At 36.3% G+C, this 11,981-nt stretch overlaps 2 protein-coding genes across 2 annotated transcripts in view; both read left to right on the top strand.

Annotated features, from left to right (window-relative positions):
• LOC112036327 (cysteine-rich receptor-like protein kinase 10) overlaps positions 1-9,999 on the top strand; it is an 11,447-nt gene extending 1,448 nt beyond the window's left edge. The window contains exons 2-7 of the mRNA XM_065761440.1: positions 7,945-8,082; positions 8,201-8,322; positions 8,406-8,616; positions 8,896-9,133; positions 9,387-9,537; positions 9,654-9,999. Of these exons, the coding sequence (XP_065617512.1) occupies positions 7,945-8,082; positions 8,201-8,322; positions 8,406-8,616; positions 8,896-9,133; positions 9,387-9,537; positions 9,654-9,986 (1,193 nt within the window). The 3' untranslated portion in view covers positions 9,987-9,999. The remainder of the gene's footprint in view (positions 1-7,944; positions 8,083-8,200; positions 8,323-8,405; positions 8,617-8,895; positions 9,134-9,386; positions 9,538-9,653) is intronic.
• LOC136062422 (cysteine-rich receptor-like protein kinase 10) lies at positions 2,811-6,396 on the top strand. Its single transcript, XM_065761439.1, has 7 exons — positions 2,811-3,819; positions 4,658-4,795; positions 4,914-5,035; positions 5,119-5,329; positions 5,609-5,846; positions 6,100-6,250; positions 6,367-6,396. Exons 1-7 carry the CDS (start codon positions 2,985-2,987, stop codon positions 6,394-6,396), a joined length of 1,725 nt encoding a protein of 574 aa, XP_065617511.1. The 5' UTR covers positions 2,811-2,984.
• Positions 10,000-11,981: the final 1,982 nt, after the last annotated feature.

The raw sequence follows: 11,981 nt of genomic DNA, 5'->3' as shown, positions 1-11,981 counted from the left end.
GTTATTTTATATTATAGCAACAAACCAAGAATTTAATCAATAAGATTTCTATTTTGTCTATTAATAACTCTTAGCATTAGATGCATCAAAACCTCATGTCTAGTATCATGGGTGTCATGCCAGGATTCCTCCTGTATTTACTCAGTTTGTAAGACAGTAAGACTACACAAATTAATAATTCTGGACACCCAAGATAATTGTTTAAAATTTAAATAAATAAATAAACCATCTTCAATAGCAGAAGATCGAGACAGGACCATCTCTCAACTCAACTGCAAGATCCAACTAAGGCCTCATAGGGTCTGAAATTGTTAAGAACCACAGATTTGGAAAACAAAATAAAATGTTCTTAATTATCGTACCTGGTGGAGCAAGCGGAGGAAGTATAGGCGAAGCAGATGTGATGTTGTAAAATGGGTACACTTCATATCTGATGTTACAACTTGGGAGCACAACTGCTGCACCTTGTTTACCAGTACAACACGTAGGAAGATCTCCTATGGCACTTCGAAAACACCTATAGCAATCAGACACAGTCAAGTCCGGCGTGCACTGCCCGAGACTGTACAGCTTCTTTGAACTCGTAACCTCATCTTCCTCCGTCGCAAACTTCTTGCCCGAGTTAGAGTTCGACGCTTTCGTCGCCAAAGAGTTCATCGCGCTGGCCAACACATCGTCAAACCGATCACTCTCCGCCTCTGTGATATTCTGCGAACCGGGCAAGTCAAACCCAGGCACTTCGTTGATGGTAGCGAAGATGGATTGGTTTGAGAAACGCAAAAGGCACACGTCGTACCATATTATAGCGACTTTGTTTAGAGGACACCGCCGTAATAGGTCTTGTCTTGCAGTGGTAACGCAGTCTTGACAGACTGTGGTGTTGACGTCGCCACGACAGAGGAAGAGACCAGAGACCACGTCTTCGTCAGGAGTGTTCCCTCCAGCTGAGGCGTTCTGGAATCCACTGTTGTCTGTGGAGTTTGAGGTAAGAGAAGCGAGGACGAGGTTGAGGTTGGTTTGGTAGGTACTGTTGGCGGTGAACAAGGTTGTGTTGACGCAGTAGTGAGCGCTGTAAGTGGGTGCTGATTCTGTACTACTGGTAAGGCTGAGCAAGGTAATTAGCCAAAGACACAAAAGGAGTCTGGGAAATTTGAAAGAATACATTTTGGTTACCTCAATTGCAAGGTCACCTAGCATTTGTTCAATTTCATGTTTGTTTCAATATAAATTTTTTTTTTTTTTTTTTGGGTAAGTTGCATAAGAAATAATACTATGAGGATATGGGTGATTGATGGCTGGTTCAGGTGGCGTCTCCAGACTCTCCAGTGGCAAGTCAACAAAAGCAACTGGCCTAAAGAAGTCACTGTTAATGGGAGAAAGTGTGTCAAGAAAATCCTATTTTTTTTCCCAACCTTAATTACCTAAACCTAGTGCTTTCTTTTTCCTTAATAATTTTTTTTATTCTGACGTAAGACAATAATTAATAAAGAAAATATTATTTGAATAATGGATTATTATGAATTTGGAATTTTAGATAGAGTTTAAATGGCAGACTGGCAGTACAGGAGAAAGTATTAAAAAAAAAAAAAAAAACGCAATGACTCTGCACGACACCTTTTACGTCTGTTTAGATTGGACTTATTGTTACTGAAACTGAAAATTAAAAATTAAAAATACTGTAGTAAAATAATTTTTAAATGTATAAATAGTAATCTATTTTTAATATTTTTTATTGCGTAAACAGTATGTAAACAGTGATAAACAGTGCAACTACAGTATTGCTACAGTGCTTCTCCGTCAAATTTGAACCACGTGCAACCAAAAAAAGAAAAAAAAAGAGGAAAATGTGGACGCCTAAACGTAGACGCCCAATCCAAACCCTCACTTAGTAGCAGTTGATTAGCTTGATTTGATTATTACGTGTTCAAAAATTTGGAGATATTTAACATTTTCTTGCATATTTGATCTCTAGTATTTATTTCATTTCGCTACATTTATTTGATGTCACTTTATTTGCCAAACAGAATGGGACTGAAGGTTACAAGAGCCTGCCTCGTTTGTTTTTAACTGATTCAAAACGAAATAGTTTTGAAACTATCGACTCCTTTAATTGCAAACATTCTTAAATAATTGAAGTCCAACCCAGTTATTCAGTCTTTACTATAGCAAAACTATAATATACACTAACATGCAAAGGCGGAAATAAATACTAGAGATCAAATATGCAAGAAAATGTTAAATATCTCCAAATTTTTGAACACGTAATAATCAAATCAAGCTAATCAACTGCTACTAAGTGAGGGTTTGGATTGGGCGTCTACGTTTAGGCGTCCACATTTTCCTCTTTTTTTTTCTTTTTTTGGTTGCACGTGGTTCAAATTTGACGGAGAAGCACTGTAGCAATACTGTAGTTGCACTGTTTATCACTGTTTACATACTGTTTACGCAATAAAAAATATTAAAAATAGATTACTATTTATACATTTAAAAATTATTTTACTACAGTATTTTTAATTTTTAATTTTCAGTTTCAGTAACAATAAGTCCAATCTAAACAGACGTAAAAGGTGTCGTGCAGAGTCATTGCGTTTTTTTTTTTTTTTTTAATACTTTCTCCTGTACTGCCAGTCTGCCATTTAAACTCTATCTAAAATTCCAAATTCATAATAATCCATTATTCAAATAATATTTTCTTTATTAATTATTGTCTTACGTCAGAATAAAAAAAATTATTAAGGAAAAAGAAAGCACTAGGTTTAGGTAATTAAGGTTGGGAAAAAAAATAGGATTTTCTTGACACACTTTCTCCCATTAACAGTGACTTCTTTAGGCCAGTTGCTTTTGTTGACTTGCCACTGGAGAGTCTGGAGACGCCACCTGAACCAGCCATCAATCACCCATATCCTCATAGTATTATTTCTTATGCAACTTACCCAAAAAAAAAAAAAAAAAATTTATATTGAAACAAACATGAAATTGAACAAATGCTAGGTGACCTTGCAATTGAGGTAACCAAAATGTATTCTTTCAAATTTCCCAGACTCCTTTTGTGTCTTTGGCTAATTACCTTGCTCAGCCTTACCAGTAGTACAGAATCAGCACCCACTTACAGCGCTCACTACTGCGTCAACACAACCTTGTTCACCGCCAACAGTACCTACCAAACCAACCTCAACCTCGTCCTCGCTTCTCTTACCTCAAACTCCACAGACAACAGTGGATTCCAGAACGCCTCAGCTGGAGGGAACACTCCTGACGAAGACGTGGTCTCTGGTCTCTTCCTCTGTCGTGGCGACGTCAACACCACAGTCTGTCAAGACTGCGTTACCACTGCAAGACAAGACCTATTACGGCGGTGTCCTCTAAACAAAGTCGCTATAATATGGTACGACGTGTGCCTTTTGCGTTTCTCAAACCAATCCATCTTCGCTACCATCAACGAAGTGCCTGGGTTTGACTTGCCCGGTTCGCAGAATATCACAGAGGCGGAGAGTGATCGGTTTGACGATGTGTTGGCCAGCGCGATGAACTCTTTGGCGACGAAAGCGTCGAACTCTAACTCGGGCAAGAAGTTTGCGACGGAGGAAGATGAGGTTACGAGTTCAAAGAAGCTGTACAGTCTTGGGCAGTGCACGCCGGACTTGACTGTGTCTGATTGCTATAGGTGTTTTCGAAGTGCCATAGGAGATCTTCCTACGTGTTGTACTGGTAAACAAGGTGCAGCAGTTGTGCTCCCAAGTTGTAACATCAGATATGAAGTGTACCCATTTTACAACATCACATCTGCTTCGCCTATACTTCCTCCGCTTGCTCCACCAGGTACGATAATTAAGAACATTTTATTTTGTTTTCCAAATCTGTGGTTCTTAACAATTTCAGACCCTATGAGGCCTTAATTGGATCTTGCAGTTGAGTTGAGAGATGGTCCTGTCTCGATCTTCTGCTATTGAAGATGGTTTATTTATTTATTTAAATTTTAAACAATTATCTTGGGTGTCCAGAATTATTAATTTGTGTAGTCTTACTGTCTTACAAACTGAGTAAATACAGGAGGAATCCTGGCATGACACCCATGATACTAGACATGAGGTTTTGATGCATCTAATGCTAAGAGTTATTAATAGACAAAATAGAAATCTTATTGATTAAATTCTTGGTTTGTTGCTATAATATAAAATAACTAGAGTTTAGAAAAGAAGAAGATGTCATTGGGACAGAATTTTTATTGGTCTTTTTCCTGCTTCATTCTTTAACTATTACCAATTGGTTGTGCTGTCACTGACATATCATTTGTCTTATTTATTATTACTAATTATATATAGGTGCAGTTTGGCCTCAACGTCTGCGTCTGGAGGCTGCCTCTTTTTTTTTTTTGGCGGCTTTGTTTGACTTTGGAGGCAAAAATCGGTGCATGAACAGTGCGTGTATTGTTTACGCACTATTTATGTAATAAAAAATATTAAAAATGGGTCACACGGTACTATTTACATATTTAAAAATTATGTTGCTACAGTATTTTCAGTTTTCAGTTTTCAATTTTCAGTTTCAGCAACAATAAGTTCAATCCAAACGGACCCATAATGTTATTTTTAATATTAAAAGATCGCGATGAGCTGTCTTACTTTCTAAAGTAAATGATGCATATCGTTGTATGCAGGGGAAAAAAAATTGTCATCGATAACAATTGTTGCCATTGTTATCCCAATTGCTGTTTCTGTGGTTCTTCTCTTCGTTGGCTGTTGCTTCTTTTGTCGGAGAGCAAGGAAGAAGTATAATACTTTACCAGACGAAAATGGTGAAGAATAAAAGATTATTATTTGATCACTTTGCGTTTTGGTCATTGTGGTATAAACAATTCGCATTTGGAATTTTTATTTTAAAAAAATCATTATATTTACTGCTTTGTTGTCTAGGTGGAGTCGAAATTACAAATGTAGAGTCCTTGCAGTTTGACTTAGATATCATTGAAGCTGCCACAAACAAGTTCTCAGAGGATAATAAGATAGGTGAAGGAGGATTTGGTGCCGTTTACAAGGTAAAAATTTAGTTAAAACTGAAGGTCAATGAGAGTTGTATGCACACAAAGGATTGTTTAATCTTGGTTCAAATATATTTCAGGGCACCCTTCCCAATGGACAACATATAGCTGTGAAAAGATTATCTGTAAGATCTGGACAGGGTGCAGTAGAATTTAAGAATGAGGTTGTATTGGTAGCCAAGCTTCAACACAGAAATCTAGTGAGACTATTAGGATTTTGCTTGGGAGGAGAAGAGAAGATACTCGTCTATGAATATGTTCCCAACAAAAGCCTTGATTACTTTCTATTTGGTTAGGCCCATCTGAACTTAAATCCAATTATTTTTTTCTTTCTTTGTTTTATGTCTCTAAGGTATGTATGGTTACTGGTTAGTATCAGAGTACATGATTCTGACCACTTACATATCCTTCAAAATTCACTTGTCTTGAACTTCTCACAAATTGAATCAGTACCAAGGAGCAGAAATTCTAAGAGATAATAAAATTTTGTTTTTGAATTGAATCAGAATATTTCCTTGTCCATTTGAATCTCATTCCTAACTTGTGTATTTAATTATGACAAAATTATAGAGCCATCAAAGCAAGGAGAATTGGATTGGTCAAAACGTTACAAGATTATAGAAGGAATCGCCCGAGGGATTCTTTATCTTCATGAAGATTCACGACTTAGAATTATTCATCGTGATATCAAAGCTAGCAATGTTTTGTTAGATGACAATATGAACCCAAAAATTTCAGATTTTGGCATGGCAAGGATATTTGTAGCAGATCAAGCTCAAGCGAATACAAATAGAATTGTTGGAACATTGTAAGTTCTTAATCACAAATTTATTTATTTCTTGTAACATGTGAGAGTTACAGAAATAAAAAATAGATATACTTTAACACCATCAATTCATGCCCTGCCTTGTGTAAATAGCAATGCTGTGAGAGGGATTATCTTAGGAGATTGAGTAGCTTGAGATGTTCCAAAATTTACAGATATGATTCTATGATTGTCCTTCTAAAAATTTCTTCTTTTATTTTACTTAAGACTGTTTCTTTATGATTTTTGATTGTAGTGGTTATATGTCTCCGGAGTATGCTATGCATGGACGATATTCTGTGAAATCCGATGTGTTTAGCTTTGGAGTCTTAGTTCTAGAGATTATAAGTGGCAAAAAGAATACCCATTTCTATCAATCAGAACTTGCTGAAGACCTACTGAGTTATGTAAGTATGAATCAGATATTTTAAATTTGTCACTTTTACAATGAAATTATTTTTCTTTGGTTGTGAGGAAGAAAGATGAACTTGATGAACTTCACATTTTTAACGAGTTTCTGCAGGCTTGGAAACAATGGAGGAATGNACATTGAATTTACAATTTATTTTTTGCATTGGAGCATAAAACTGCTCGATATAATTCAATGAAAATCAAAATACCTTTTATTAAGCATTGCGGCCACAAAACATAGATAAAAATTATGTGATATTATGCACCAATCATGTTTTTCAATAGAAAATATCTAATTTCTGAACATATTACAATCTTATCTAACATTATCTCAAAATTAAATATCAGTCCAATGGTACTGCAACATGGTGAAAAAAAAAAAAAAAAAAAAAAAAACCCCAACACCTAGAGTCATACAGTCCTAACAAAGAAATTTTAAATTCTACAGTTAATTCAAACTCCTAATTTGGTTTGCATCTAGTAATGGTGAATTACTTGTTCATCAAACTGTATTGTATTGTCAATTGTACCTACGTCCATTTGTCACCAAGCCACCTCATGGGGTTCATCTAAATATCCAGTCTACCATTGGTTTTGAAATATCAACGAAGATTAAATTGATAAGTCTAGTTGCATAATCCAATTTGGGTGGTGGGACAGTAGGGAATATATACTTCGGCAAGATGCTTAAGAATTAGGAAAAAATCTACCAACCCATCTTAAAATAAAACTGCAGCATATAATCAAACTAAATCTGTTGAGTTTTAAATATATACTCATTCAGCTATTTTATCAAACAATTGGCATGCATCTAACAAAAGCAAAATTTAAAAGATAGAGGATGATGTAAAGAGAGAGAAGTAGGTAGTTATCTAGAAAAGGACTCAAGGGCAGGAGAGAAAAGAAAAGAAATTAATGAATAAGAAGTAGAGAAGAAAATAAAAGATACCTTGAGCTTTAGGAAGGTAGGAAGTAGTGAAGCCCGATTGCGTGGAGCAGATTGCCATTGATGGTGGAATGAAGGTAATGGGGAGCTATATACATCCTAGAAACAAACGTTACACCGGTTCACTCTCTGTGTTGTAACTTATAACGGCAAGGTGGGAAACGGAACGCTTAGGCTGAAAAAGAGAGAGGGAGATATGGTAGTCTGATGTGGCACAAGAGGCCAGCCAACTGAATGGTTAAGGCACAAATGAATATTACCAAGTGCATCAACGGTTTTGTCCAATTTATCAATATTTAAATATATTTTGAAAAAGAGAGAAAATATAAAGAAAAGAAAGAGAGGAAAATATATAACATGTGATTGCTTCAGCTTTTATATATATATATATATATATACATGGTGAAATTAAATTAATAAGAAGTGGGATTTATGGTGGAGATAGTGGTGGGAATTAAATTAATGAGAAGTGGGCTTTATAGTGGAGATTAGGATGAGATTTATTTTATATTTGTTAGTATTTTAAAATTGAAAAAAACTAATTTTAAATTGTTGAACAATTACAAAAAATATGGTGGAAGTGATATGGCTGTTGACGTGGCTTAACGTGAGCGTAGCAACATTAAATACTACGCTTCAGCTTTTAGTAATATATAGATTATATATAATGTTATTTTTAATATTAAAGGATCGCGATGAGCTGTCTTACTTTCTAAAGTAAATGATGCATATCGTTGTATGCAGGGGAAAAAAAATTGTCATCGATAACAATTGTTGCCATTGTTATCCCAATTGCTGTTTCTGTGGTTCTTCTCTTCATTGGCTGTTGCTTCTTTTGTCGGAGAGCAAGGAAGAAGTATAATACTTTACCAGAGGAAAATGGTGAAGAATAAAAGATTATTATTTGATCACTTTGCGTTTTGGTCATTGTGGTATAAACAATTCGCATTTGGAATTTTTATTTTAAAAAAATCATTATATTTACTGCTTTGTTGTCTAGGTGGAGTCGAAATTACAAATGTAGAGTCCTTGCAGTTTGACTTAGATATCATTGAAGCTGCCACAAACAAGTTCTCAGAGGATAATAAGATAGGTGAAGGAGGATTTGGTGCCGTTTACAAGGTAAAAATTTAGTTAAAACTGAAGGTCAATGAGAGTTGTATGCACACAAAGGATTGTTTAATCTTGGTTCAAATATATTTCAGGGCACCCTTCCCAATGGACAACATATAGCTGTGAAAAGATTATCTATAAGATCTGGACAGGGTGCAGTAGAATTTAAGAATGAGGTTGTATTGGTAGCCAAGCTTCAACACAGAAATCTAGTGAGACTATTAGGATTTTGCTTGGGAGGAGAAGAGAAGATACTCGTCTATGAATATGTTCCCAACAAAAGCCTTGATTACTTTCTATTTGGTTAGGCCCATCTGAACTTAAATCCAATTATTTTTTTCTTTCTTTGTTTTATGTCTCTAAGGTATGTATGGTTACTGGTTAGTATCAGAGTACATGATTCTGACCACTTACATATCCTTCAAAATTCACTTGTCTTGAACTTCTCACAAATTGAATCAGTACCAAGGAGCAGAAATTCTAAGAGATAATAAAATTTTGTTTTTGAATTGAATCAGAATATTTCCTTGTCCATTTGAATCTCATTCCTAACTTGTGTATTTAATTATGACAAAATTATAGAGCCATCAAAGCAAGGAGAATTGGATTGGTCAAAACGTTACAAGATTATAGAAGGAATCGCCCGAGGGATTCTTTATCTTCATGAAGATTCACGACTTAGAATTATTCATCGTGATATCAAAGCTAGCAATGTTTTGTTAGATGACAATATGAACCCAAAAATTTCAGATTTTGGCATGGCAAGGATATTTGTAGCAGATCAAGCTCAAGCGAATACAAATAGAATTGTTGGAACATTGTAAGTTCTTAATCACAAATTTATTTATTTCTTGTAACATGTGAGAGTTACAGAAATAAAAAATAGATATACTTTAACACCATCAATTCATGCCCTGCCTTGTGTAAATAGCAATGCTGTGAGAGGGATTATCTTAGGAGATTGAGTAGCTTGAGATGTTCCAAAATTTACAGATATGATTCTATGATTGTCCTTCTAAAAATTTCTTCTTTTATTTTACTTAAGACTGTTTCTTTATGATTTTTGATTGTAGTGGTTATATGTCTCCGGAGTATGCTATGCATGGACGATATTCTGTGAAATCCGATGTGTTTAGCTTTGGAGTCTTAGTTCTAGAGATTATAAGTGGCAAAAAGAATACCCATTTCTATCAATCAGAACTTGCTGAAGACCTACTGAGTTATGTAAGTATGAATCAGATATTTTAAATTTGTCACTTTTACAATGAAATTATTTTTCTTTGGTTGTGAGGAAGAAAGATGAACTTGATGAACTTCACATTTTTAACGAGTTTCTGCAGGCTTGGAAACAATGGAGGAATGGAACACCCTTGGAACTGTTGGATCCCTCTTTGAGAAATTCTTATTCAAGAAATGAAGTTATTAGGTGCATCCATATGGGCTTGTTGTGCGTTCAAGAAAATCCTGCAAATCGACCTACGATGGCAACAATAGCTCTCATGCTTAACAGTTATTCTGTTACGCTACCATTACCTCAGCAACCGGCATTTTTGCATCGAAGCAGAGCGAAGCTAAATAAGCCAATAACGGAGCTTGAGTCTGATCAACATACAAGCCAATCAAATGGATGGTCTGTTAATGAAGCATCATTCACTGAAATATATCCTCGATAGTTTGACTAGACCAGATGCTTTCCAANCAGTGCACCGCCGGACTTGACTGTGTGTCACAGGCTCAAATTTTTCTTTTAAATTTTCTGCTTGTGATGGCACTAAGCCCCTAACTTAGTCTCAACCAACACTCCACACACACACACTGCAGCAATCACTTAAAACAGAATTATTAAGGAAATTCGCGCACACACAGCACACACAGTATTTACAGGGCACCAACCCCAACCTTTATTACTCAATATCAAGTACAAAGGAAGCCTGGAGAATACACATGAAATTCTCTAAGCAAAACATACACTCCCTGCCATTGACAGCCCCAATAGCCTAGGATAAATATACAGAATAAATTGTCACAGTAGTTATTGCCAAGTAACTACCCCTGTCCAGGACTTGCTGCCACATGTGGTCTGACTTAGGACACCTCTGTCTGATGCTGTCTTGGTTTGCTTTCCACGTTTCCAGCCCCTACACAGCAGGTTTGATCATCCAGAAAGCCAGGAACTACTTGATAACTGCCAACAACTGCTGCTGCACACTCTGCACATGCCAGCCCATGTATCAGCACATCATCATAGGGCCTTTGCCCATGCTTTAGCAACCCAAACCAATTGTTCCATCACATTTTAGAAGGCTTGGCCCCCTGCCCAAGCCCTTTCATCAGCAGCATCACAGCTCATATCACATGTCCATATGTAGCACACCAAGTTACTGCAATAAGCCCACTCACTCAAGTCCATGCATTCTGCCAGCACCAACCAGCCTAATGCCTTGCACAGCATATCATAATCACAGCAGCCCAGCACTGCCTTGCATTCATGCCACCAAGCCCACACACAAAGCAACCATCAACCAAGCCACTAATGCCATGCATCATCATGTAGGGTCAGCACCACCTGCTGCTGCCCAACATCAAAATTCGTTTCTGCCCACCATGGTCCTCCTCCACCATGGCCTTGGGGCATCATATGGAGCAAAGTGCCTCCACATGTTGCCCCTTATCGTGCTCTTCATTATGAATCTAGCAGGGAGATTGGGCTTGTCCCCCTCAATGAGAAGTTAGGAGATTCTTTATCTTCAATTCAATTTCTATTTATTTTTTTATCTTGTGGTTTATAAATTTCTCCTTTTTTTTTTTTTTTTTCGTTTTTTCTTTTTTTAATTTCAAGTTCCACCCCTGCCAAAGCTAATAGATACCATATTTGATGGTAGTCCTTTTTCAGATCTCAGGTTCCCCTCTCCACTACTTACCTCTCAAAATAAATAAATAAAAATCAATTTTATTATTAATGAATCACAAATCGTGGAAAAAGAAGTCTCCTTTTGACTGATTTTAATTTTTCAAACCCATATCATTTTTGAAAAGTTCAACGGTATGTGGCTTGGCTTTCTTCATTGGATCTCAGTATTATTGACATCTGAGACACCAGAGACTCCTTAGTCTGAGCGCAGTACGAGCACAAAACTGTCCATATATATAAATGGAAATCCATTCTTTCAGTGTCTCCTTGCACCTAGTGCTCCTTTCCATACTCGCCTCCCTAAGCCTTACGAGTGAAGCAGCCGAATACCGCTACCATTTCTGTTCAAACTGTTAAATATTAACATTGATACACCATGTTGAATATGCTAGTATGGATGCGGAAGCGAAAGCATAAAGTATAGAACACAATAACACACGAGGGTTACGTGGTTCAGCCTAACGACTTACATCTACGGAAGAAACCCTAAAAGACTACATCAATAATATTTTATAGTGTAGTACAAATCCTGTGTTACAATGAATCATAACATGTGTATATATAGTAGACTAAACCCTAGACTAATAGACTTCTAGTACAAGTAGGAGACTTGGCTTGCACACAAAGTAGAATTAGGCTTGGGCTTATACTAATGAGCTAATATATTTCTAACACCCCCTCTCAAACTCAAGATGAAAGTTTGATGAAATCTTGAGATTTGATAAAATTGAGAAGGTCCCTTGAATGAAATTTGGCT

Source organism: Quercus suber, unplaced genomic scaffold (genome assembly GCF_002906115.3).
Source record: "Quercus suber isolate HL8 unplaced genomic scaffold, Cork oak 2.0 scaffold_412, whole genome shotgun sequence".
Classification (NCBI taxonomy): Eukaryota; Viridiplantae; Streptophyta; class Magnoliopsida; order Fagales; family Fagaceae; genus Quercus; species Quercus suber.
This window is presented reverse-complemented; position numbering and strand designations above follow the sequence as displayed.